The 27886-nt window shown below is 40.5% G+C and overlaps 1 protein-coding gene across 2 annotated transcripts in view; it reads left to right on the top strand.

Moving 5' to 3' along the window:
* RSPO1 (R-spondin 1) overlaps positions 1 to 27629 on the top strand; it is a 232533-nt gene extending 204904 nt beyond the window's left edge. Inside the window, exons 3-6 of one of the 2 annotated variants that reach the window (XM_073562421.1) lie at positions 11062 to 11253; positions 12705 to 12851; positions 13049 to 13234; positions 26785 to 27629. In XM_073562421.1, coding sequence (XP_073418522.1) covers positions 11062 to 11253; positions 12705 to 12851; positions 13049 to 13234; positions 26785 to 26918 — 659 coding nt within the window. In that variant the 3' untranslated portion in view covers positions 26919 to 27629. Of the gene's footprint in view, positions 1 to 11061; positions 11254 to 12704; positions 12852 to 13045; positions 13235 to 26784 lie in introns of both variants that reach the window. The other variant, XM_073562420.1, reaches the window with a different exon arrangement.
* Positions 27630 to 27886: the final 257 nt, after the last annotated feature.

Below are 27886 nucleotides of genomic sequence, written 5' to 3'. Positions count from 1 at the left end.
CAACATTTGCTCTTCTCCAGTCTTCTGGGACTTCTCCTGTTCTCCAAGAATTTTCAAAGATTATGGAGAGGGGTTCAAAAATTTAATCTGCTATCTCCTTCAGTACTCTGGGGTGTAATTCATCTGGACCTGGAGACTTGAATTCATTTAGGTTAGCTAAGTGTTTCCTCACTATCTTTCTGTTTATAGATATCCTGGATTCTTCTATTCCCTTAATAGAAAAGTGAAGAACAGTTGATGTTACATCAACATTGTCCTTGCACTAATCTTCTCACTGCTGGAAAGTTTAAAGCATCCTTGGTTGTTCTCATAGATAACTGTTGGTTGAGCTAATAGCTTGCCAAAATCTTCCAAAAGTTGTTTCAACCAAATTACTTCTTGACTTGCATAAGCAGCAGACATATTCTGCTTCTGTAGAAGATAATGCGACTGACACTTGTTTTCTGCTGGACCAAGAAATTGAATTTTCTCCTAACTTGAACAAGTACGTAACCACTTGTTGATTTCCGATCACTTCAATCTCAAGCCCAGTCTGCATCCACATAACCTCTAAGGGTGAGATCTCCTGATGCAGATATCTTAAGTTTAAAGGCCCCGTCTCACATAACGAGATCGCTAGCGAGATCGCTAATGCGTCACCAATTTTGTGACGCAACAGCGATCTCGCCTGCGATCTCCCTACAGTACTTATGACACGCAGCAGCGACCGGCCCCCCTTCCGGATATCGCTGATCGTGCAGGAATGTCCTGGGCCATTTTTTCGTTGTCAGTGTCCCGCTGGCCAGCATGCATCGCTGTGTTTGTTCTCTGGATCGTTGCTGCGTCGCTGAAGAGATCTGCCTGTTTGGCAGCTTACTAGTGATCATTTAGCGATGCACCAGTGATCCCTACCAGGTCGTATCATTGTCGGGATCGCTGGTGCATAGCTAAGTGAAATGGGACCCTTAGCCTTTGAGTTTCTTTAAGATATTGAAGAATTCTCTTAATTGCATTCCAGTCTCTTTGGTGTGGCTTGCTTAAGGGCCCGTCACACTAAGCGAGATCGCTAGCAATATCGCTAAAGCGTCACCGATTTTGTGACGCAGCAGTGATATTGCTAGCGATATCGCTATGTGTGATACTTACCTCCGACCGGCTCCCCCGCTGGTTATCGCTGATCGCGCGAGAACGTCCTGGGCTGTTTCTTGTTGGCCGCTTCCTGCTAGGCTTCCTTCTGGCGCCGACGAGCGACGCGTGGACGCGGTCGGGAGAACGTCTTCATTGCCGCGTCTGACAGGTAAGTAACGACCGCCAACCGCTGCTATGTCGCTGGTTACATCTGCCTGTTTGGCAGCTCACTAGCGACCATTTAGCGATGCACCAGCGATCCTGACCGGGTCGTATCGTTGTCAGGATTGCTGGTGCATGGCTAAATGTGACGGTACCTTTACACATCGGCAGAGAATTCCAACTGTGGCTGTGATATCCGGATGAGTTGTGGTTGCTATGTACAGAAGTGCCCCCCCTGCTTGTCTGTAACTCTCATTGCTGGGTAGCAGGTCTTCTCCTTCTGGCATTTATCCACTTCTGCTTCTCGTGAACAGGCAGTTTTTTCGCAACTCTTGCCATGACTGGGGCTCTGGTCCAGGAAGTGTTTTGACCATATAAGAAAGGAATACCTTTGTTTGGCCTTTCGGATCTCCTGACTGGAGGTTGACTTGGTTCTTCTGTGTCTTCCTTTTTGGCTTCAGAGCTTATCCACACTTCAGTGTTTTCCTTTTTCGGTGTCTGGGTTTGGTGATTGAGATTCTTGTTCTTAGGTTCAATAACTGGTGTAACTTCATGGAATTTGAGCGATACAGAGTTTTCATCAATCACTATATCTCTGCTGATTGTTACTATGTTGGTTTCTGGGTGCAGGATTCTGTATCCATTTTGAGTATCGCTATAGACCACCAGGACTCCTTGCTTTGCATGTGATTCTCACTTGGAACATTTTTCTTTGGGAACATACACAAACATTTTTCTTCCAAATATCCTGAGGTGCTTCAGGTTAGGCTTCCTGCAGTTTCATAGCTCATTTGGAGTTTTATTTGTGGCTTTACCTGGCACTCTGTTTTGAAGATAGCAAGCTGTCATGATGGCTTCTCCCCAATATGTTGAAAGTACATTCGCACCAAACAACATACTTCTTCCACTTTCACAGAGTACGGTTCTTTCTCTCTGCAATGCCATTTTGTTCTAGGTTGTGTGGAATGGTAGTCTGCAACACAATTCCATCCTTTTTCAAAATGGTTTGCACCTTACCACTTGTATGTTCGGTTCCATTATCTGCACGCAGGGCTTTTGGCATTCTTCCAAATTTGTTAAACACTACAGCAAGATATTCAAGCTTCTGTAGAATTTCATCCTTACTGTGAAGCAGGTAGGTGACTGTATATTTGGAGTAGTCATCAATAAATGTGAGAAAATATCTCTTCTTGCTAGGAGTTTGAGCACTCATTGAACTGCATACATCTGTATGTATCAGATCCAGAGGCTGTGCAGATCTAGTGGTGCTTATTTTAGGAAAGAATTTTCTGGACATTTTCCCTTTAAGACCGCTAGTGCACTTCATCATTTGACCACACTGGTTGATTTCAATACCTTTTGCAAGTTGAGCGAGCTTCCTTACTGCTTCTAGGTCTCTGTGCCCAAGATGTCTGTGCCAAACATGGATATAGTTCTTATGTAGATCTTGTCTAGCACTGTACACTCTTTCTTTGCATTTTATATAGAATCCAAACAGAGAATAAAGGACTTAGCACCGTTGCACCATCTCGACCTCAAACATAATTCTTAGAGGTCAGATCACACACATACTCTGGAACGCCAAAACACCCACTTAGAAAGGGTGCTCAATCCATGAAGCAAAACAAATAGAATATTCACATGTGAAGAAATGAAGGATGGCACTCACCGTTCAAATGTAGAAGGCTTTATTCAGGAATAAAAAACATTGGCAAGGGAGAAATGTGTTGAGTACGGACTATGGTCATTTTGCGCTGCTACACTTCAACAGGTCCTGAATAAAGCTCAGGACCCGTTGAAGCTTTATTCCTGAATAAAGCCTTCTACATTTGAATGGTGAGTGCCATCCTTCATTTCTTCACATGTGGATATTCTCTTTGCATTTTAGCTGATAAAGTTCATCTTGGATTTTTTCTTCAGCAAGAGTGTGACCCTTCTTTGAGATGATGCAGCTGTTATCTTTAAAAATTACTACATTCCCCTTTTGCGTGAGCTTCTTTACTGACAGAAGACTGCTTTCAAGGCTGGAAACATAGAGAACATCCTTTACTGGGATCTTTCTGCTTTTGTGCTGAGGAAACTGGATAGTGGAGGTAGTCGTCTCCTACTCCTTCTGAAGTCATATAGTGACCATTAGCTAACATGAGCTTTTCTGAAATGCTTTTATTAAGGTCAATTAAGAAATCCTTGTTAGCCTTGATATTTGTCATATGACTGCTTACACCAGAATCTATACACCATATATGCTTAGCAGATGGGCCTGTACTGGTTTTAAATGCAGCTTCAACAGATGAAGAATCTTCCTTTACAGCTGTTTTAACCCTTTGATGACTGTTCTGCTTTTTAAGCTGAATCATTCTTGCCGTCCAAATTCTGCAGTCTGCTTTAAGGTGGCCGGGCTTTTTACAGACAAAACATTCACGAGTTTCTCTTAGATTGCTCTTATATTTAAAGAAATACCGTGTCTTTAATGCTGCTTCTGCTCTGTATTCATTACTGATGCTTATGGAGCACCCCCAAGGGCTGTGGGTTACTCAGTACTGGGCCGGTGTCTTAAAGGGATGTGTCACAGTGGCAGCAGTGACCCGGTCCATGGTCCTTGGCATCCAATGGCAGGGGAAATATGTACAAAGGAGATAAGAGTTAGTAATAAAGATTTTGTGATGCCACCTGTGGCTTCTGGTCAGAGGTGACCAGCGCTGCAGTGCAGATCCACTGGGACTGATGGTGTGATGCAGCAGAGTTGGAATAGCTCTCCACAGGCAGAGCTTTTGGTCCCGGGGCAGTTGTGAGAGAAAAGATGTTGTATTTGATGGTTGTAGATGTAGCAGTGCTGAGTAGGTGTGGCAGAAAGAATTCAGAGGACACAGCTGAGTGCAGTTCCAAAGCTTTACTCACAGTTCTCAAGAGCCGGCGATACCCGCTTGATGCTGCGTCCTCCATGTGAGGTTTGCAGAAATCTTCCAGGCAGATGGAGAACACCTTTCCAGAACTCCCTTCAATGTGTTCCTTTCCTGGCCATCTCCCTGTGCTGATTTTCTCCCTCCTTTCCAGCACCTTCACAAACAGTGTCCCAAGCCAGCAGATCAGATCTTGGCGGGAATCACCTCTAGGTCCCTGGATCCTATGTGTCTGCCTTTTCAGCGATGTATTTGTGGATTTGTCTGCAGCACTTGCAATGCTCGGAGCCTCTGGTTTATCTAGCTGAGTCTGTTGTCCACTCCAAAAGTTTTAGGGCCAGTCCCTATACTGCGTCCGATCCCTCCACCTGACGTCAGCCGGTGTGGAACGAGCCCCACAGGCAGTATGGTCGCTGTACTGTACCTCTAGGATCCCTTCCCTCTTCAGGGAGCTTCCTTCAGTCTTTTCATTCCCAGCAGCTCCTCTGACCAGGAGCTGCTCCACACATGTCCTTCCACTTCCTCCCCTTCGGAAAGACTCCCCCTAAACTGTCTTCTCCCTCTCTCATCCCACTAGCTCCACCCACCTCCCAACACCCTTCAACACCTAGACAGGGTTGAGATGATCCTCCCGTAGGGTACATCCAGATTCCCTGCTGCTATAGGGTGTGTGTTGGGTGCAGGTGTTAGAGTACTGTCAGGTGCCTCCATCTTACCTGGGAAGTGGGATACCACACCTCTGATTGAGGTGCAGAACTTCAGTGGCGACTGAACCCTCAGGGGTGCCACACTTATATGCTGCGTTTTTCTCTTGAACTAATCCACAAGTTTGCCTTTAACATACTCTAGTGTCAGCTCGGCAAAAAAACACGGCACTCCAGAGAAAAAAAGGAAGGTTGTTCGGTGCTCAAGTAAGGTTTCCAACCCGTAAATATGTACAAAAATACTTGGCACTCAAAAAGGAAGAAGCAGTATATACTTTATTTAGCATCCAGACAAAAATAGACTCATATTGTATGAACGTTTTCGGTCCAACAACGGACCTTCATCAGAAAGGTTTTTTGGTTTCTTTTGGTAGAAAACTGCAAAAGATACCTATAGGGTAATAGATATCCTTAGGTGGTAGCAAAGTCTATGCTGCTGGTATTATATAGAGGCTGGAACACGAGTCTATCTGGTTGGAATTAGATAACACGGCGGCACCCTGGATTTCTCCTGCAGGCACTAAGCGCTGTATCTGTTTGCAGAGCCTGCACTCCTAGCGCTGTTAACCTATTCCTGTAGCCCTGCTTTATCCAGTCACATTTATCTAATTCCAACCAGATAGACTCATGTTCCAGCTAGTGTCAGCTCATCATCTGGCCGTACATCTTGTGTAGTTATTAGTGTGTCATAACTCTCTGGAAGGCCACTTAATAGAAGTGCAGCAACATTAAAATCTTTAATTTTTTCTCCAATACCCCTGAGATGCTCCACAATCTCTAGGGTGTTTCTTATATAGTCCTGCATACTCTGTCCATCACTTAGCTTAGACTGATACAGCTTTCTCATGAGCTAAAGCTTATTGCTGAGATTTGATATTTCATGCACTTTCTGTAACTCATCCCACATCTCCTTTGCAGTTGCACACTTGCATATATATCATCTACACTGAGGGAGATGGTGCTTTGTGCTTTCTGATCCTTCTCTAGTCAATAATTTGGAAATGGATGAGGCACTTTTTCCTGAGTATCTTTCCATGTACATTCTCTTATGAGAAGCATCTTCACCTTGAATTTCCAGGACTGGTAGTTGTGGTTAGTGAGGTTTAGCACTGAGAACTTGACAGGATTGCTGCTAGTGGACATCTTCTCTGTTGCTCTGTGCTGCTTTTGCTTTGGGCTTCTGTTGCTGTGTTACTCTGGGATCTGTTTCACTAAGGGCCAATAACCTTAACTTGTTGGCAGCGGATTCTTCAGTATACTCTCCAGTCATGTGACAACAGAGCCTCTTTATTCAGGAACAACCAGGAACAATATATGATAAGCTTAATAGATCTGGAATAAATCATTTGTGTGTCTTTATCTGCGCATCATCTACAGCAGGCTGCTTCACTCATATACAGACACAGGAAAACAGGAAATACAGTCACATGCTATCCCTGTGTGAGCCTCTGGGAGTTTTTTTGTTCTAACTTTATGAACAGCATGCAAATTTAGCAACTAAACACTCATAGACAGGAATGGAGTTGTTGCACCAAACATATTCCAACATGACCAAACACTGAACATGTGAATGTGGCCTTAGGCTGAGTCCAGACTGTTGTAGATTCACTCATCAAAGAGAATCAGGTGAATTATGTAAAACACACTCTGATCAAACGCTGATCAGGGTGCGATCTGATTCTCTCGGCTGAGAAGAAGATGGAGAACAAATTTCTCCATCTTCTCCATTCTGTCAGTCTGTGGAAATCAGACTGCACTCAGATGACATCCAAAGTTTCAAAAGACTCGGACAGCGTCTGGGGAAAATATTGAACATATGCATGCCCTCATTGAATAATACGGGGACAAGTGATATTTATCAAAATGACATAGAGCATTCATCCGATAATTACAGTTGTGTGCCCGAGCCCTTATCCAATCCAGTCAGTGCTGACAGTGTAAAGACACTCCCCTGTGATAAGGAGAAGGAGAACACCCATTGATTAATTAATTCTTACATTTCCTAATAATGAGTAACAGAAGAATAGAACATCTTACTCCATATGGACATGTCAGGAAAGGTAACAGTTTATAATTAAAGGGATTCTTTGGGATGATTTATATTATTTGCCCATAGTCTTGCAGACTTAGAAAATAACAATCACAGCTACATTCCAGTGCTCCTCTCTGCTGCTGCCCCAGACTTTGCTGACAGGCTCCAGCTCATGTTTCTACATCGGCATCACTGCTGAGCCAGTGATTGGCTGCAGTGGTCACATGCATTATAGTTGTGGCATCACCAGAGTAGCCTGTCAACAAGGACCCCAACACTAGCCTACAGGCATAATGTGTCTGGGAAAGGTGAATGTAGTCATGTTTGTTGTTTTCTGTATGCAAGCCCATGAATAAATCTAAATTAATTATTTGAAAAGTCATAGCGATACAAAAGACAAGTCAGATGTTCTTGGACCTCAATGCACTAAATTATCTGGAAAGTTAAAGGGACTGGATATTTAAATATAAAGGTTGAGTGCAGGAGTCTGCAGGTATCACCACTGATCTCCACTGAATAATCCCCAGTTCTCAGGATCAGTGGGGTGTCACAAGTGATTTTGAACTTGAACCACCATAAAAGACCTTTCAGAGAGAACAGGTTTAACAAGTCATTTTACATGACATATACACATTTTCTTTAAGACTAATAACACTTAAGAAGAATAAGAATTTAGAGCAAGGTAACCGCAAACCACAAGCTCCTTATTATAACCAAGATCTGCTGGAATAAAAAGGGATATAATTTGCATCGGTTGTTTACAGGATAAAACGAGCAGTCATGGGTCAAGAATATAAATAATCATACATTCCTCTAAGTCATAGTGTTATAAACACTCCCAGGATAGAAAGGGTTAGGCATAGTTGTAAAACCATAGTCACCACATACTAAGAAAATCTGATAACAATGCCTAACACTGCGGAATATGAGCTACTCAAGTCTCAAAGGGTCAGTTCACCATTCCTGACTAATGCTTAGTTATTTCTGCAGTCGCGCATTGACCACCACATGTTTATTTCTCAGATGTAAAAGGAGTGCCCACTAAAGACGAACTTCTGTGGGTTACATACAGTTGGACCATTCTTCACAAGGGGGATGGTACTTGTACTATACCTCAGGAGGCATCAATTATACAAAATCTTGTCACAATCTCTTAATGTGCACTATGATGTTATGGTGCACTTGTTTTAATATTATGTATTTTCAGAATAATCCTTTACAAGTAACCTGACGGCTTCTTCCGCCCTACTCCAGTTGATAGAACATGTCTCTCCCTATAGGCTCTGACCAGCTTTTACAATTATGTTTCTTCTTAAATGCTGCAGCATTTTAGAGAAAGACACACCAGGCTAATATGGCACACCCAGACTCTGATTCATGCTGTCTGTGGTTTGGGCAGCATGAATTTAATGATAGGATCTTTTTAAAGATGGTGGACCCTTTTTTTCTTTGTAGGAGTCGGCCATGGCAGTAGTCATGGCTGAGCTTAACTTGCTTTGTATGCCCTGGCCTCCTTCTACATAAATAGGTTGACTCTCATTCTGCATGGCACAATCTAAACTCACAGTGCTGGTAGAGTTTTCTCCATATCGCAGGTGTCCTGTAGCCACAGGATTCAGTTGAATAAACATACAGCCCAGCGCTAATCTTAACTGAGCAACTTTTATTGCTTCAGGACACAGCACATCCAGCTCTGACACGGCATTTCATCCACAGTTTACGCAGCACATCCTTTTGTCTTTCCCTTCTCTCTTCCCTGAGCCACATAACAATTGTACAGGAAGGCACGTCCCAGACAGCCCCTCAGAGTTCTCCACATTCAACATCACCCCAGTAAAGCGCTCCCCTGCCCGTTTCGCACTGGTCAGGAGAAAATCAGCCAAGGAGGTGATCTGCCACATTGTGAGTGACCCTTCTGCACACTGCTGCTGTGATCTTTCCGTGTTCTCTCTGCTTTCTTCCTTTTGTGTTGCTGCTTTGTCTGTGGGAGCTGCTGCTGTATGAACTTCTCCCCTGAACCCTGGATAGCTGGGCATGTACGGTACTTAAACATGCAGGGTATCTATTCCTTCCAAGGGCACTAAAGCCTGTCTGAGCCCTGTGGGCACTCAGCTCTTCACTGAAACCCAGGAAGATCCCTTCCGCTAAGTGACCCCTCCTACACTAACTATCTACACTACTGAGCTCCTGTACTATCCTATGTACACTAATAGATCACCATCTAGTGGCCAATTACTAATACTGCACTCTCCCTGTATAAAACACATATATAAGCTAAATGACATTACGAAACAACGTCAGATATAAATATACATAGCAGCATGAAATACACATTCTATATATTTTACATTGGGACATGTTTAGGGGTTCAGGACAACTTCCCCAACCCTACTACACCATACTGATGATTGATGCTGTAACCTTAGATTATACCAACCAGGGCTATATTGCAATGGCAGTTTTCTTTGTATGATCATGTGGATTTGCACTTCACATTTTAATTTGTATCAGCAGTATAAAAATACTTGATAGTCAGTCAACGGCCTTGAAGGATCTTCTGATAAAAGAGAGTAGCTGCAGATGTCTGAATCCTGACAGCACGTCTGAATCTTGACAGCATGTGGTGCATACACTCTCGGGATTCCCTGGTATTGCCGGTGAGTGCAGCCAGTCACGTGATCAGAAGTATGCAATTTGCGTACATTGGGTCACATGCCAACGAGACAGGTTCGGCTTCTATTAATTTAATTGTATTGTGGGAAGCCAGGCATGTCTAGTTGGAATGTGGCCAGAAGTATGAAAATCCATTCTTGCAGTGACATGAAACTTGCTCTCATTGGCAAAACTGGAGTCTGCAGTTACATAAAGTGACTGCAGAATTTTATCAGAAGACTGGACAAATCCTTTAAAGATGATCAGGTACTTGTTATAAATATCTATTGTTTTGCCTGGTGCAACTCTCAGGAATGGCGTTACACAGGAATGTGATAGGATTCCGATCATCTTTCGCCACTTATTGGTGAACAGTACACAGCATATCTTTAAGCACAGTCACAAATGGAAAAAGAGTAAATGTGAAACGCGCGTCGGGGCCTGGACTTCATCAGCAGGTCATGAGTCTACTCTTTTTACTTGCTTAACTGTCTAATGTCTCCACATGTGGTCCAGTGTTTAAATATTTTATATTAGCACCATACATTTTAGTATAATGCTTAATTCTTATACTTTGTCCAGTACTTGAGACTTTATAGTGGCACTTGGCACTTTGCCACTGTACAAGCAACTCCCTGCTCTAGGTCGTTTTGACCAGATGAAATAACTGCTTGATATGAGTTTGGCTAGTTATTGACTTCTTTGTGCATTGGTTATACATGGGCTAAATACCAATGTGTGGGGATATTTGTAAAATTACAAAGATTGGTTGATTATTTAGTACATATATATATATTGCTGTTCTCAACCTATAGGTATTGTCATATATATGAAAGTAATTATTTTTTGGTATGAGAAAACAGTATATTTATGAGTGGTAACATGTCCTGCAGGTGCAGTTTCTGTATTTATTCTCCCCATTTTTATTTTATCTGTTTTTAAGAGAAAATTTTTCTAAAGTTGGAATGTCTTTCTTTAATATTTGTGGCAATAACTTCAGTTTACATGTAGGTTTAATTATTGAATTGGAAGTTCCAGTTTACTCAAGGTCTTTTTTAAGGGTTATAAAAAAAAATTGTCTTACCTACCCCATTCCACTCCAGCCTTCTTCTCCATGCCTGTGCCTGGGCTTTGTTGCAGCTGCAGTGGTGACGTCACAACTACAGCACTTGACCGCTGCTGCAGCTGCCTATCACAGACCTCAGGGGTGTTTTGCCATCTACTTGAGCATGACTGTTTAGAAAAAAACTCAATTTAAATGTACAAATGTGGTTAAATGACCATTACAAGCATACTCAACTATATAAGGTAATTTTTCATGTTTTGTAGTTGAATGGGAATAAGCCATAATATGACTTGTACCAAAATGAAAAAAAAAACTAAAATGATCCTGCAAAATATGCTTTTTCAAAAACATAATATGTAAAAATGTGATTGTGTATCAATTTACAGAACTTTTTTATTTTACAAGACAAGTCATTTTCTCCTGACTCTGTTTCAACAGGAAGTACAGACGTGAGCCAAAGCTGCACCAAAGGCTGTGAGGCTTGTTCCGAGTTTAACGGTTGCGTCAAGTGCTTACCAAAGCTTTTTATCCTTTTGGAAAGAAAGGACATACAACAAATTGGTGTCTGCTTGCCATCTTGCCCTAAAGGATACTATGGTGATCGTAATCGGGATATTAGCAAGTGCATGAGTAAGTTGAGCATTACTAAATAGAATATAGAAATATCATTATATTCATCATCATCATAAAAAGACAACTGCCCTTGTCTGTCACTTAAGGGGCAAAGCCAATGAAAATATTTTTCAGTTGTGCCATATCTACCTGTTAACACTTTTCTTAGTTGGAATGGGGGTCCATACAGACAGAGCAGGACTAAAGATCTGTGGAGTTAACATCTGAATTATAACAGCAAATTCTAAAGGTCAGTGTCAGGACATCTATCCATGATCTGAATATGAAGAGAATGGTGGTCATGCACAAAACAATGAACCAAAGCACACAAGACGTTACAGAATAATAAAGTTCCAATTTGGGAATGGCCAAGTCAAAGTCTTGACTTTAGTCCTATCAAAATGTTGTGGAAAGACCTGAAACAAGCAGCTCATGGGAGAAAACCCACCAATACAACCGAGTTGGAAATGTTTTTCATGGAAGAATGGGCTGAAACCTATCCAAGTCTGTGTGCAAGACTAATCAACAATTACCAGAAAAGCTTTAGACGCTGATATTGTTCCAAATGACCAGAAAGTCTGTGGGGTTAACTTCAGAATTAACTCTAAAGGTAAATGTCATGACATCTGTCCATGAGCTGATAATGAAAATGATATGGATTATGCACAAAACAACGAGTCAAAGCACAGAAGTCATTTTACAAAAGAATGGTTAAAGAATAATAAAGTTACAGTTTGGGAATGGCAGAATCAAAATCTTGACCTTAGTCCTGTAGAAATATTGAGGAAAGACCTGAAGCAAGCAGTACATGGAGGAACGCTCACCAACATTGCAGAGTTGAAGTTGTTTTGTAGGGAAGACTGGGCTAAAATTTCTCCAAGCCTATATTCAGGATTAATCAACAGTTATTGGAAACGTTTAGTTACAGTTATTGCTCCAAAGGGACTGACACCAGATTCTGAAAGCAAAGGTGCACATACTTTTCCCACTAAGAGGCATGAGGTATAGATCATTTTTCTCATTTGTAAAATGACAAAGTCTAATACTGTTAACTCATTTGTTTGGTTTGGTTCTATTTATCTACTCTTTGGACCTTTGTGAAGAACGTGATGTCAGATTTCTGTAGAAATATAATAAATGCAAGATTTGTTGCTGGCTAGGAGAATATCCCTTACTGAATCATAGTTGTCTCCCATAAAACTCTGTTGCCTACCCCAAAGTGATTTCATGCATGTCATTTGTATTTCATGTAATTTTTCATTCTTCCAATGTTATCACCATTTATTTTACTGTTACACAGGATGAATTTGATTTGTCCTACCAATGGTTTTCTAGCTTTACACCTAAAAAAAATGCATAAATATGAAAAATTCTGAAGGTTCACAAATTTTGAAGCAACACTGTATATTATGCAAATTAGACTACTATCATTCATTGGTTCTGATTATTAGTATTGTTCTTTTTTCCAGGATGTAAAATGACAAACTGCGAGGAATGTTTCAGCAAGACATTTTGCACAAAGTGTAATGATGGTTTCTACTTACATAAAGGAGTATGTTACTCCACCTGTCCAGATGGATTTACTGCAGCAAATGGCACAAAGGAATGCAGCTTTGGTAAGTCTGATAGGTGCTGCGTTGTGTGGTGTACATCTTCCTTGTCATTCAATTGTATTGCAAAAGTAGCAGATGTGTAAACTCCTGCAGCATGCGTCCAACACTACGTTCGGAACCCATAATTCTTATTTTTGTGTGTGTTCAGACTTTAAAGAATGGAAATAAATGCAAATTAATTGCTATTTGTTTTTCAGCAGAATGTGAAATGAGTGAATGGGGATCATGGAGTCCATGTACTCCTAAAGGAAAAAGATGTGGAAGAAAAAATGGATTTGAAGAGAGAAGTAGAAAGGTTTTGAAGGCACCGCTAGGGGGTGAATCTCTCTGTCCACCAACTACAGAGAAAAGAAAATGCACAATGCCCATAAATCCATGCCCTAAAGGTAGGTTTTCAAGTACCGAAACTTATCTCAACTAATAGTGGTGGTCATATGTACTTAATTTATATTTTTTCACATTTAAAATTCCCTTCCATGATTAAAGAGGAGGCATAAGCAAGTCTCTGTTCCTTGGAAAGACAGTAGGCCCCTGCTCCTTATGATGACGACACTATGTGGTTGATAGAGGCACAATGAATGGCATAGGGAGATAATTGCAGAGTTACCATATTATTGAAAAAATATCTTCCCATTTTATTTTCTACTATACATAGATCTTATAAAATTGCATATGGGAAAATGTTATCAGTAATTCAGTGGTAGGTTTATATCTTGTTTTTGCACTGCTACCTAAAGATGGCCATACAATAAAAATCTCAGCGGACCAGTTTCTGGACAATTTGGACTGTGAAGGTTGCCATTAGGCTAGGTTCACATAGCGTTAATGCAGTCTGTTCAACGCATAGCTGCATTAACACTACTCACATAACGAGATCGCGTTATGGGATACGCTAGCGCAGATGCTTCATCTGCGCTAGCAGTGACGGACCCCCGGACGCTGCAGCCTGTGTCCAAGGGTCCATCACAGAATGACGGCACATCGCTAGCGCATGCTGATTTATGGCATGCGCTAGCGATGCGCTCCTAATGGAAGTGAATGGCTGCATTAATGGATTGCGTTACATCGCGTTATGCCGCGGTGTAACACAATCCGTTAAACGGACTGCATTAGCGCAGTGTGACCCCATCCTTAGACATACCTGAAAGTTGCACTTGACAATTAATATTTTTTAAAAAAGCAGATCTACTTGTCTATAGATCTTTGGTTTCATGTCTGACATGTTGCATACCACACAAAGGTGCTAGCAATCATTAGGAAAAAAGTCAAAAATCAGACACTGTCTATCTGAAATCTGTATGGCAAGCTTTACAGCTTAAAGGGAATCAGTTGGCTCAAAAACCCTCCTAAGGCTGGAGTCACACACAATGATTAAAAAATCGGTCCGATTTTTACGGTACGGAATTGCACAAAGGTTTCTTGTCCAGGGATCCGTCTGTCATCCGAATTTCTGGCAATGAACCGATTTTATTCGCATCTAAGCATCCAATTGACATCCAATGCCAATGCCTGATGCTCTTTCCTGTTGACCTGGAGAAGTCTTGTGATTTTATCGCAAGTCACACATCTGGTCCGTTTGTAATCCGATTTTTAATCGCACCCATAGACTTGTATTGGCGAGTCCGATCCGAAAATCGGTGACAATCGCAGCATGCTGCGATTGTCTCGGTCCAAGGAAACGTTCCAAAAAAAATCGGATGATGGGAGCTGCCCCATAGAATAACATTGGGACAAATGCATTGCGATTTTTTATCGCATTGCATTTGTCCGATTTATTCGCTAGTGTGACTCCAGCCTAAGATGTCTATATGGGCATGCAGGTCATAGAAAGCTTAATAAAATAATATCATGCTATCTGCGATCCATTGAAGAGAAATCCACATTTTTCTTAAAGTGTAAATGAACAGTTAAGATCTATGGGCCAGATCTCCCTAAGAATCTGCCTACAGAGCAGACACTGGCATTACCAGTGTGAGACATGTAGATTACGAGAGCAGCCTGTCAGTCATTACATGTCTCACACTGGAAATGCCGCCTTTCATTTAAAATAAGCTTTGTAGGCAGATTCTCAGGGAGATCAGTGTCAAGCCCATAGATCTTAACAGCTTATCTACACATGAAGAAAAATATGTTGATTTCTTGGAAATAAGACATAGGATCACAGATGTCAAGGTATCATTTTATTCAGCTTCCTATGACCTGCATGCCGATATAGACAGCTTAGGAGGGTTGATCCTAGTGACAGATTCCCTTAAAGAGCTTCCCCAGGGAAGAAATACAAATACAATTAAAAAAAATAAAGAATAGGATACTCCCCTCACAGATTCCTTACCACTCCCAGTGCTACGAAATGCTCGCTTAATCAATCATATCTTGAAGCCGGCTCTGCCAGTTTTTGGCTAGCATTTCCAGGTTGTTGTGATGAGATTAGTAAGTAAAGACCAGCATAGAGCTGTTAAGTGTCGGAAAGAGAGCGACAAAGGATGGGTAAAGTGAGTATTACTCCTTTAATTTTTTTTAAAACCCCACTGATACCCTTGCCAACATTTTTTTCATGCAGGAAAGCACGGTAATTTAAGCAAAATGGAAAATATCGATATAACCACAAATGGTTTCTCTCTTCTTCTGATCATAATTTATTGCATTTGCATCTTTTAAAAGAACCAGTTAACTCCTGGTGTTTATAGTTATTAGAAAGCAAACATTTTTTCGGGAACTGACATGCGATTCCCCCATTAAAAAAATACTAAATAAATAAAGCAAGGAAGTTTATGTGTTTTTATATATACACAAGTGAAAGTAGTCTGCTTACCCTAATTTTAAGGGTCCTCTTTTGTTGATGTAAAGATAAGGAAAATAGATTTATTCACGTATCTAGTCCTCAAACAGATAGTTTATGTTTAGATGGGAACTTTTAGCTGTTGCAGATGTTTTTCTCTTTTTTTTTGTGTTTCCTGTGAAAACATAATGGTGTAACCCAACATAAATAAAATGAAGCCTTCTGGTACTTAGTAACTAATGTTTTAGGATTATGTAGGAAACCAGATAATCACAGAAACTCATGAATTCTAAAGACCGCCAAATCGGCAAAGAAATAATGTGTTCTGACTGGCTGCCAGGTCTGGTGTACCAAAACGAAATCGGACATGACGATAATGAATGCTTCACCGCAAGTACATAATAGACTCCCAGTAAACTGCAAAGACTGTTGGTGATGAGAAAAGGGTGGTCTGTACAGCTCACTGCCCTCTTAGCAGTAGGTTCAAGTGAATTTGCATAGTGCCACAGGCGTCTAAATGGCTGAGATTACAGAAGTGGACTTCTGTTTACGATACCTTACTGATCCAGGAATTTCTCTGGAGTGAACTCCTAGTCTCTGGTTTAGTCTGATAACGTATCATTTGTTAAAAGGGCATTAATTAAAAGGGGCCAGCTTACATTCTTCCTGTATAAACTTGGCTGGACCCCCGGATGTTATCTCCAAAACAAAACCTCAAGCTTTAGAGCTGCAAAACATCAACACAGGGAGAAAAACTGCAGAAACAAATCCATCTACAATATGCCTGCTCCTTCTCAACACCCACGGACTGCAAAGAATCTCGCACAGCTGTATCCCAAAAATCAGTCCGAACACAGACATTGATTCCTAAGCCCATGTAATCATGTAGGTATTGATGAGCAGGTCAGATGTGAACACTAGATTTACTTAATATCATTAAATTTTAGTGGTGGACCTCCATCATTTACTTTTACTTCTTTGTATTAACTTCTTATTACACAAATAGTGTCTTCAGAGATGTAGAGAACTGGACCTCTAGTGCTGCCTATTGGATGTTTCAGTCCTAAAAGTCATCATCCACCCTTTATCAAGCCTTGCCATGTGACTTAAGATAAGAAGCCAAAACAGAAATTTCATTTGCAGAAACCTGTTTTGGGTTGTTTGCCCCTCATCAGTGCAAAGCAGAGGGACTCTGACAGGAAGTTTAAGGGGTAATGTTTGTCCTTGTGGAGAGAGAGCGTACAGACAGCGTAAGGCCACGTAATGTTTCTCTTGGATTTTAAATATGCACATAGTCTATCAAATTGAGTTTCTGGTTGGGCTTCTTATTCTAAGTCATGTAGCGAGCCTCAATAAAGGGTCAATAATTGACTCATAGAATTGTTATATCCAATAGGTCTAGTTCTCTTCCTATCTGAAGAGGCTATTTGCTTATGCCAATTTGGTAGTCTCCACATGGAGAAAGACTCCTTCGCCCTTACTTATTTCTTTGTAACTCACCATTCTTATTGGAGTTATGAACCCAGATCCTTGATAGTCAACCACTAATGGTGGCCAATACAGTTGCTCAGTTTTCCACAGTCGTAAAGGTGAATTCTTACTGTCCCTATATATCAATAGTAAATTTAGTGTCTGCCTAAGTATTTACAGTATAAATACCTTAATATAAGATACTATATATTGCATGTGTCATCTTTACCATTATATGTAATACCACTGACTGTACTTATGACATTTATAATTGCATAAAATACCTTGTTAGGCTAGGTCCAGCATTGCAGCACTCGTTAGGAGGATTCAGATCAGTTTCTGTAATTTTTAGCAACGCAAATAGAGCTGCATGCTGCGCTTTTTTCCGGTAAAATGATGTCTGGCACCGGAGGTTTCTGTCATGTGACGGATTAGTCCTCTGTATGGATGCTGTTTATATGTTCCTATTCCTAATATGAAACAGGAAAATGGAATTGGGGTGAAATGGATGGAAAAAAGATATTCCCCCATTAAAGGGAACTTGTCGCCAGAAAAATGCTATTAAACTGCAGAAGTGGTGTTAATCTGCAGGTTAATAGTGTTACTAACCTGCCTGGCCCCGCACTTACCTGAACCCTGTGGGGAGAAAATGAATTTCACTCACCCTGGCAGCATTCGGCTTCGGCCACGGGGCGGCATCGGCGAGGGTTTCATTCTCTGCTCTGTGTATACAGAGCGGCGGCTATAACCGCTGCCCCGGCCCAGACTGATAGTCGGCCCTAATGCAGAGGGAGTGTCATTCAGGGCCAGAGGTGTGGTTACAGCGGCCGCTCTGTATACTCAGAGCGGTGACTGAACCAGTGCGGCACCGCCTAGAGAGGAAACATTCCTTCTTTATACCCTACATGCAATCTGACAGATCCCTGGGTCCAAAGAAAGAGCATTACCGCAATGGCTCCTCATACCTTTTAATGGTGGAGAGCACAGCAGCTGCCATGTCAGTCCCCTGGTAGTTGTGACTTAGATTACAGAACATGGCAGGGACCTGTCACTAGCATTTTTGATCTGGTGTAATAGTGGAATTGTTTTTCCTTTTGTTCCGGCACCTCTCCAATACCAGCCAGATTCCGGTGAACAGTGGCATTTACGCCTTGTAAAAAAAATGACATATTTATGACATGTGACGCTATAAAGGCTCCTTAGAAAAGAAAAGTGACAAATGTGGAACAATGTTAAAAATGATAAAAATCTTTTATTTACATCATTGCTTTACATTTAAGTTTTCGCTACACTCCTATCTTGTTTTGAGCAGAGAGGCAGCATATACATTGGGGGAAATGAGTATGTGATACACTGCAAGTTTTCCCACCTACAGAGAATGGAGAGGTGTGTATTTTTTATCGCAGGTACAATTCAACTGTGAGAGACAGAATCTTAAATAAAATCCAGAAAATCACATTGTCTGATTTCTACATAATTAATTTTCATTTTATTGCATGAAATAAGTATTTCATACAATAGAAAAAACAGAACATCTTGTTGCAGTTTTCATCATCTTCATTGAAGGTAGTTTCTCACATGCTCAACCACCTCTCTATCTGCCCTCTTACTAAATGTGGGCACTGTGGACTACCTCGATGTGTCAAGCATGGGTCAGAGGAACTTCATTATGCCCAAAGATGAGGGTCCTAGAGGGTCATTAGGATATGAAGTAGTGCTACCAGCTATGGTGGTTTCTTGGACTGCCTGGTAGGCACTACTGTTACCATGTCCATAAAGGAGCCTATATGTAACCAATAATCCGTCCACAGCTTTGGAGCCTATTAGCACCATAATTTTAGGCTGTAATTGACTTTAGGCACACAACAAAGTATATAGCAACATACATTAGTAGCATTGCTAGGATAGTCAGGTCATTTATTTATTAGTTCCTCATACCATAACCTTGACGCACTTTTTCAGCTGTAGTTTGGCAAAATCCCAAACTATCATTATGTATTCTAGGTTTCACAAGAAGTTGTTTCTGTTTTATACGAGATGTATTGTGGTTTCTCGAAAGGGTTTGTATGAAGCAAGCTTAAGTTGAATGATTACAAATGGTTTCTGGCTAATGTTTGCTTGTGTAATGTGTCTGAAGTGTTCTTATTAGGATAATGCATTATTCTATGTGTATATCACAGAATGGTATACGGAATGCAGGGATTGTCCTAACAAAAATGATTCATAAAATCTGACACTTAGGAGTTTCTGCAAAATCTGACCTTCGTTGCCTGACTAGATTTATTTCATTATTCTCTACGCTATGTTCTGTGTAGAAGTGGGAAACACATCTCAGCATCGCCCCAGATGAACAGTAATAGCAGTGGATGGATAAACTTTAATACTGGAAACTATTGTATTTCTATATGGGAGAAAATGATAGACTTATGTATTAAAGGTATTATATCAGCAGGTTTATGCTGCCGCATCTGAAAGGAGCGAATATCCCGATACAAATTGTAGTAGTATGTTCCTGGGTTCTTGCTTTAGTTTGGTTAGAACAATATTTTATTTACTGCAGTTCTTTCAAAGATCAGCTCCTGCTACATGTAGACCTCCAAAATCATGAGCTTCAGCTATTCCGGCTCCCCACCAATGATTGATAGCTTTCGGCCTATGTACAGTGTAGACAGAAAGTTATACACAGCTCAGCACTGAGAGGCCAGGACATTTATACTATCAAAAACTACAGTAAGAAGCACAGTAAAGTGATACATTGCTAGAATCATTGTCTCTGTCCAGGTTTTAAGCTGTCACAGATTGGAAAGCCTAACCCTGGTAACAAATTCCCTTTAATGTGGTGGTCCAGACTTAAGTTACAAGTCTTCAGTCGCTCTATGTGACTGCAGACTTGTGTAGCCTCACATCCCGTGCCTTGCACACTGTGAGGATTCTCTGGTGCCTGCGCTAGGAGCGGCCAGTCATGTGGCCACAAGTATGCAATATGGCCTTTTACTGACTAGATGGCCGTGGCCTCACTCAATGCAAGGGTATTGAGCGAGGCCAGAAACAGTCTAGTATGCAAATCACGTACTACAGATCACATGACCACTGTTCCCAGCACCTGGGCCAAAGAATCCTCACAGTGTGCAATGCGCGCAATGTGAGGATTCACAAGTCTGCAGTCACATCGAGTGATGGCAGACTTGTAGCTTAAGCCCAGACAGCCCCTTTAATAGCTGTAGGACACAGACATGAGAAATGAGTAAATATGTCAGACAACATTACTATACTGTGTGCTTTCATGTTGCATACATCCAAGCATTGGTGTTATAACACTCTGAATGTGATGGGTTACCACCAGATAAATGTATTCCTATTGCTCTTGTCATATTTTTCTTCAATATTTTTATTGCCAGTTTGAAAAGAACCCATGAGTTATAAAAACATAGCAACAGTATCTGGTTGTATGAATATTTTTTAACAAGGATGCTACACAAAATGTTGAATTTTACATGGATAAGCTGGACTTCAAATGTTTCTCTGTACTAACATATTATTCATATTCTGATAAATTAACAATAATACCACTAGTACTGCTGCCTAGCATGCCGATATACTGTATACAGTATATTAAGTTTTTACAGATAAATGAAAGGTACAATACAGTGCAAAAGATTTTAGGCATGTGTGGGAAAAACTCTACAAAATAAGAATTCTTTCAAAAATAGAAGTGTTAACAATCTATTTTTATCAATTAACAAAATGCAAAGTGAATGAACAAAAATGAAATCTAAATCAAATCAATAATTGGTGTGACCAGTCTTTATCACACAGTTTTTGAAGGAATGCAGAAGAGAGGTTATTCCAAACATCTTGGAGAACTAACCACAAATCTTCTGTTGAAATAGGGCTACTCAAATCCTTCTGTCTCTTTATATTATTCCAGCCTTGATAATGTTGAGATCGGGACTCTGTGAGCGCCACGCCATATCATCACTTACTGGACTCCTTTTTCTTCTTAACACTGAATATAGTTCTGAATGACGTCTGGATGTTTGTAGTTGCTGTCCTGCTGCAGAATAATTTTAGAGCCAATCAGGCATAGTGGATAATTGTCTGCCTTTATTTCTCAACCTTCAGAGCACTGTTATTCTTGACCAAATCCCCAATGCCATTGCTATAATGCAGCTTCAAACTTGTAAGAAACCACCACTATACCTCACTGTTACCTACTGATACTGATTACTGCTCTCCGGCCCATTGGCGAACAAACAACCTTCTATTACTATCAAATATTTAAAATTTTGACTCATCAGTCCAGAGCACCGGCTGACATTTTTCTGCACACCAGTTCCTATGTTTTTCTGCATAGTTTAGTCGTTTTCGCTTTGTTTCAATATTGACAGTGTCGCTTTTTGGCCACAGTTCTTCCATGAAGATCGCTTGTGTCCAGGCTTCTCAGAACAGTAGATGGGTGTGGCAGGGTCCACTAGTTGCTGCCAGTTCTCAGCTGATGGCACTGCTGGGCATCTTATGATTTTGAAGGGAAGTAAGTGTATGATATGTCTTTCAACTATTGTGCTAAGTTTACTTGGCCTATTACAGTGCTTACAGTTCTCAATGTTGTCCATTTCGTGGTGCTTCTTCAAAAGAGTATGAACAGCACGTCCTGAATCCATAGTCTGCTCTGAAATCTTTGCCTGGGAGAGACCTTGCTGATGCAGTATAACTACCTTGAGTCTTTTTGCTGTGCTCAGTCTTGCCATGGTGTATGACCTGTGAAATGAAACAGTCTTACACAGCCTCATCTTTGCAGCACATTGGCTATTCCTCCCACAGCTTTAAGCCTCCCACACAACTGTTTTTGTGTCCTTTCATGACTGTGTTTCAACCCACATAAAATGATGATCAGTGTGACACGTTTTCTATAATTGGTTACTCATGCAGCTAACCAACATCCTACAGAATCTTCAAATTTGTACCCAGAATAGCTGATAATGTTTTAAATGCAAATGGTGACATAAAATATTGATTTGAGTTACATTTCTTTTTTTTTTTTTTTTTTTTTTATATTCAATTTACATTTTGTTTATTGTTAACAGGGCTTGAGGATGTATTCTTACTGCAGCAGAGTAACATCCAGCTTTACGAGACCCCCGAGTTGCACATCTGCCTAGTTATGCAGATGCAAAAGCTAGGGACATGTATACTGCTTTGGTGTTTTTTATTCATTCATTTTGCATTTTAGTTTAGAGCTTTTCACTGTGCAAATGTGGCTATAAATGATCTTTCAGCTATGTATAGCGCTTTATGAAAAGAACTAACAATAATTTCCTGATTTAAAAGCAGGTGATGAATTGTGAAATAAGTATTACTGTAGGAATTTATCATCAGTCTGCACCATGAGGGAATTCTGCCAGCAACTAAAGTGTTAAAGACGCTAGAATCTGGTTGTTCTGTTTTATGGAAAGTATAAAAAGGTCTTCTTTAACTGCATCATCTTACACGGGACATAAATAATAGGAATTGTTGTGCAACTAGACCCTTATGGGGCCCCTGAACAATTGCCATTTATGGAACTGGAGGAATACATTTCCCGTAACAATGTGGTATAGTTGGGATATAATTTACCCCGCAGAAGGCTTTGTGTAATAAGAAGCATTAATATCCATGCAAGGGCTATGGCAGTGTTTACACTTTAGGTTACTATAACTTAAAGTGTTCATGTCCCATGGTGTACGTAAAGTGAGCCAGAATCATAATCTGGGTCACAACTGGAAACAAAGAAACATTACAATAGGAATCTTTAATAAAATCTGAGTACAATCAAATTAGTGCCTACAGAAAATGCTTAAGATAGACTCATTAATCTGCATAAATTTGCTTTTAGTTTTGTGGGACATTCAGCGGTAGTAAAAATTATGCCTCCCCTCTTGTGGTTAACATTCACAATTAAAATATCGAATAGGGGTTCATTTATATAGATTTTACATGACTAATGCTCAGTTTCCAAGTTAAATGTCCGTCATTTGGCTACATGCAATCTGATTAGCAGTCATTTAAAGAGACTGTCCAATAATGCAATAAAATGGCACCAGTCACATAATTTAAACAACAGCCTATCCTAGTCATGTGTCAGGAAGGACTGAAGTCTGAAGAAACATTGTTTGCAAACCTGTGTCTCAACTGACAGGAGCGGTATTGTACTCATATTTGCCTTAGAGAGATGAAAAGTGTGTGACAGGAGAAGAAATAAATCTACTCATGACTGACTGAGCACAAAGGATTTTTTTCTCTATCTTTAGTCATCTGTGCTCAGTCAGGCGAGAAGACGATAAAGTTCTTCTATCATAGCACTTCTCAGGCAGCTCTGGTATGTGTGATGACAATACAGCTCCTGTCAGTTGAAAGGCAGATCTCCAGTCTTGGAAGTGGTGTTTCTTCAGACTGCAGCTTATCATGGCATACGATTGGATGAGCTGCCATTTGAATTATGTGATGAGGCTCATTTTATTACATTTTTGGAGAATTATGGTAACCATACCTTAGTGAGATGAGAAATGTATGACAGGGGAAGAAATAAATCTACTCATGGCTGACTGTAACCGTGTAACTAAAAAAAAAAAAAAAAACCCACCAAGATTACATTTTTACATTGCAATAGAGTGCAAAAACAGACAATCAAAACATTGTATCTACCCCAAAATAGTATCAATAAAAATATCAGCTCAGAGCGCAAGAAATATAAGCAGTACCCAGCCCCAGATACTGAAAAATGGAGATGTGATGTGTCTCAGGAAATGGCAGCAAAAGCTAATTTTTTTTCTTACAAATTTAATTTTTTTTTCACCAATCAAATAAAAAACAAAACCTATACATGTTCTGTATTTGCATAGTTATACTGACCTCTTAGACCATATTGCCAGGTCAGTTATAGCATTTAGTGAACATGGTACATAAGAAATCCAAAAAACAATTGTGGAATTGCACTTTTTTTTGCAATTTCACTGCACTTGGATTTTTTCCCATTTTCCAGTACACGATATGGTAAAATCAATGGTGTCTTTCAAAAGTACAACTCATCATCACACAAAAAAACAAGTCATCATATGGCTATATTGACAGAAAAATAAAACAATTATGGCTTTGAGAAGAAGGGGAAGAAAAACCAAAATTGTAAAAAATGGAAAATTGCAAGGTGGTGAAGGGATTAAAACTATTTCATGCTGCCTTCTCGACAGCCTGAATTATGTCATGGAACTGAATGTTCTTGTAAGGCTCCTTAATCTGTGGGCTAACATCGATACCGTCTTTCAACTTTGCATGACTTAATCGAGGAAATTTTGATGTCAAATACTTGAAAAACTTCACTTTCTTCTTGCTCTTCACAATGTTTTTCATTAGTTCTAGTTTGCTGCATTACAATTCTCCACAATCGACACTTGGAAAACAAAAATTAGAGCTAATACTCAATTTCACAAGTCATTTTTATTTTTAGCAGTATCAAATCTATACTAATTAGCTGCTTTTGTTCAATTTACAATTTTGCTGTTGAACAGTGTAATCGTTCTGTGATCATAGTGGGATCTAAACAAGCCGTTAGATTCTCCAAGTTATCGGCATCAGATCTTCTGTATACATAGGGTGATGCTGCTCCTAACGATGAGTTTTAAGTCAGTTTAAAAATTATTGCACTGGACACATGAGTATTTAGCTTATTTGTCGAGTGTTTGCAGGCCTGTTTGTCAGGCTGATAATCAGGAAAGAGCATTCCTATGAACTCTCAATTCCTATTTATTGGCCAGTCTAAATGGCTCCTTAGAATACATGACTTTTCCTACAATCTTTCAATGCCTTCTGCTGGGTGTGTAAAAACCTTAACAAATATCTGTTGAACAGAGCCTAAAATTTTGGCAATGGAGCCAAAATGTCCATCCAGCACTGTAAATGTTACTACGTATGCCCAAATAGTGTTCATCCAGACTACCAGGTGGTGTGATCATATAGTTACAGGATGTAGTATGGAGGCCTGCTAGAAGAGAGGGACACACAAAGTTTGAAGCCTTAGTATTGTTTTGAGGCTGCTATAAAAATGCACGCAGAGCAATTTTTTCCACCAATATGACAGACAATGTGAATGACCCCACAATAAGTCAAAGAGGTCTGCTAACCGCCAGGAACGGTGTCATGCTTTCCATTTATTCATTGCAGGAGAAGAAACCACATTGGAAATTATTATTAGTATTATTAATTTTTATAGCGCCATTTATTCCATGGTGCTTTACATGTGAAAAAGGGACATACATAGACAAGTACAATAAACATGAGCAATGCAAGATACACACAAGTAGATTAGGAGCGAGGACCGTGCCCACGAGGGCTCACAGTCTACAGGGGATGGGTGAGGACACACTAGGGGAGGGTAGAGCTGGTCGTGCAGTGGTTCAGTAGACTGAGGAACACTGCAAGTTGTAGGCTTTTCAGAAGAGGTGGGTCTTCAGGTTCCATTTGTAGGTTTCTGTGGTAGGCAAAAGTCTGATGTGTTGGGGTAGAGAGTTCCAGAGTATGGGGGAAGCACGGGAAAAGTCTTGTAGGCAGTTGTGGGAAGAAGAGATAGGAGGGAAGTAGAGAAGGAGATCTTGAGAGGATCGAAGGTTGCATGTAGGTAAGTACTGGGAGACCATGTCACAGATGTATGGAGGAGACAGGTTGTGGATGGCTTTGTATGTCATGGTTAGGGTTTTGAACTGGAGCCTCTGGACAATAGGAAGCCAGTAAAGAGCTTGGCAGAGAGGAGAGGCTGGGGAATAACGGGGAGACAGGTGGATTAGTTGGGCAGCAGAATTTAGGATAGAATGGAGTGGTGCTGGAGTACAAGAGGGGAGGCCAGAGAGAAGGAGGTTGCAATAGCCCAGGCGGGAGATGATGAGGGCGTGCACAAGCGTTTTGCAGTTTCTTGGTCAAGGAATGTACGGATCAGGGAAATATTTTATATATTTTTGAGTTGGAGTCGGCAGGAGGAGGCAAGGGCTTGGATATGTGGCTTGAAAGAAAGGGCAGAGTCGAGGATCACCCCGAGTGTGCAGCTTTAAGAATGGATATACTTTAAAAATGATGGTACCTAAAAATGCAATTTTCAGGTGAACTTTAATTAGATGTGGAGCTTGTTGGACCAGAAAATAATGTTGCATAGTCTGGACCTATCCATAATAGCAGCTGACGGGATGGTCCACACTACACAGATTCTTGCAATCCAACCAATTTCTTTGTTCTGCAGCAAACTTGGCCAAACATGGGTCAAAAGCTAATTTTAGTAGGCATGATAAAAACAATTTTCCACCATTTGTATGGAGGTAAATATCACATTATTGCAATGCCTTGTACGTATGTTTCTTGGTTTTGCCGTTTGATGGGAACAATTAGGTCCCATATTTTAGTAAGTGTCTGTTCATATATGACCATGTGTATATGATATACGTGTTCTACATCCTTCATTACATGAATGTTTAAAAAAAGCCCTACACTGCTGCTACCATCCTTGAAATATGCCCTAAAAAGGTGAATATATAACAAAGTAGAGAACCTGTAGTTTTGTGGAGAACATCTTTAAATATTTCCAATACCAGAAATGTCAAGAGCGGAAATTTTACGCCAAAAAACAATTCTTCAAATGTGGTCACTAAACAAAACGTTTATTCATTGCAGGAGAAGGAAAGAACAGAAACAACAAAGGAAAAGGGAACAAGAACAAGAACAGAAATAGAGGGATGGGAAATAAGAAAAGAAACCAACAAAGAGTAACGTCAATGCCCATCACTCCTTCTGTTCCAGCAAAGTAGCTGTCACTATAAGGTCCAGCACCCAGAGAATTATGCTGCTATATATCTGAGACGCTTTCTTGAACTGGAGCACTGCTACAACTTAAGCACCTACACAATTGGCAAATGATTGGGGAAATCTTACAGTTAGAAAATGGAATTTATACTGCCATAAGGATGGGACAGTTTTTTACCTAGGACTTCTGCAGAGGAGAAAAAAGGGTAAAGAGCTATTTCTTGAACAATACAGGAAAGAAATGACTTTCCAGTCACCAGATAACACCTTGGAGGTGATGCTGAAGATATTCAACTTCGGTAGAAGTTACAAAGGCTGGAAATGATTTTGAGAATCACTAATGAACTGTGGGTTTTCATGTCGCCTAGGGTATTCCCCACTGTTTCCCTCCCTCCCGCCTTCCCTCAATGTCTGTGTTGTCAGATGTTTGTATGACTTAATCTTTGGGGAGTATATGTTAAACATTTGTGACCCGCGGTTGTGGTCATCACTATTAGACTACTTCAGAAGAAAGCAAGAAAAATAAAGAACTGAGCAAGCTTCTGAAGGATGACGTTAAGGAGCTCTACCAATGAGTATGGTGGGGCAGGGACAATGAACTAAAGAAGTTTTATTTTCAAATGGATTTGTAAGTGATTTATTGTTACAAAAAGAAGGTAATTAAATAATAACATAAGAAAATAAAGGTCATGGTATGAGTCAATGCCCACACAGTATACCATGGGTATGAACTCATTACTGGTTACAAGGAAAAAGAAGGGTTCAGGGGAGTGAATGACATCTAAAGACCCCACAGCTACGTCAGGCATGCGTTTCCATCTTGCTGACATGTAACTGAACAATGGACAGTAGTACTTCACCGCACATTTTATTTACTAGGGTAAGGCTAGTTTCACACTAGCGTTTATTCCACGCAGCGCACGGCGCCGCTAAGCCCCGCCCCCTGCCGACTCCCTGCCCGCCCCATCCGGTC

The sequence above is a fragment of the Dendrobates tinctorius genome, unplaced genomic scaffold (genome assembly GCF_039654945.1).
Source record: "Dendrobates tinctorius isolate UK_male_01 unplaced genomic scaffold, ASM3965494v1 ptg000015l, whole genome shotgun sequence".
In the NCBI taxonomy this organism is placed as follows: domain Eukaryota; kingdom Metazoa; phylum Chordata; class Amphibia; order Anura; family Dendrobatidae; genus Dendrobates; species Dendrobates tinctorius.
The sequence above is the reverse complement of the archived record's forward strand: the minus strand, read 5'-3'. Positions and strand labels throughout refer to the sequence as shown.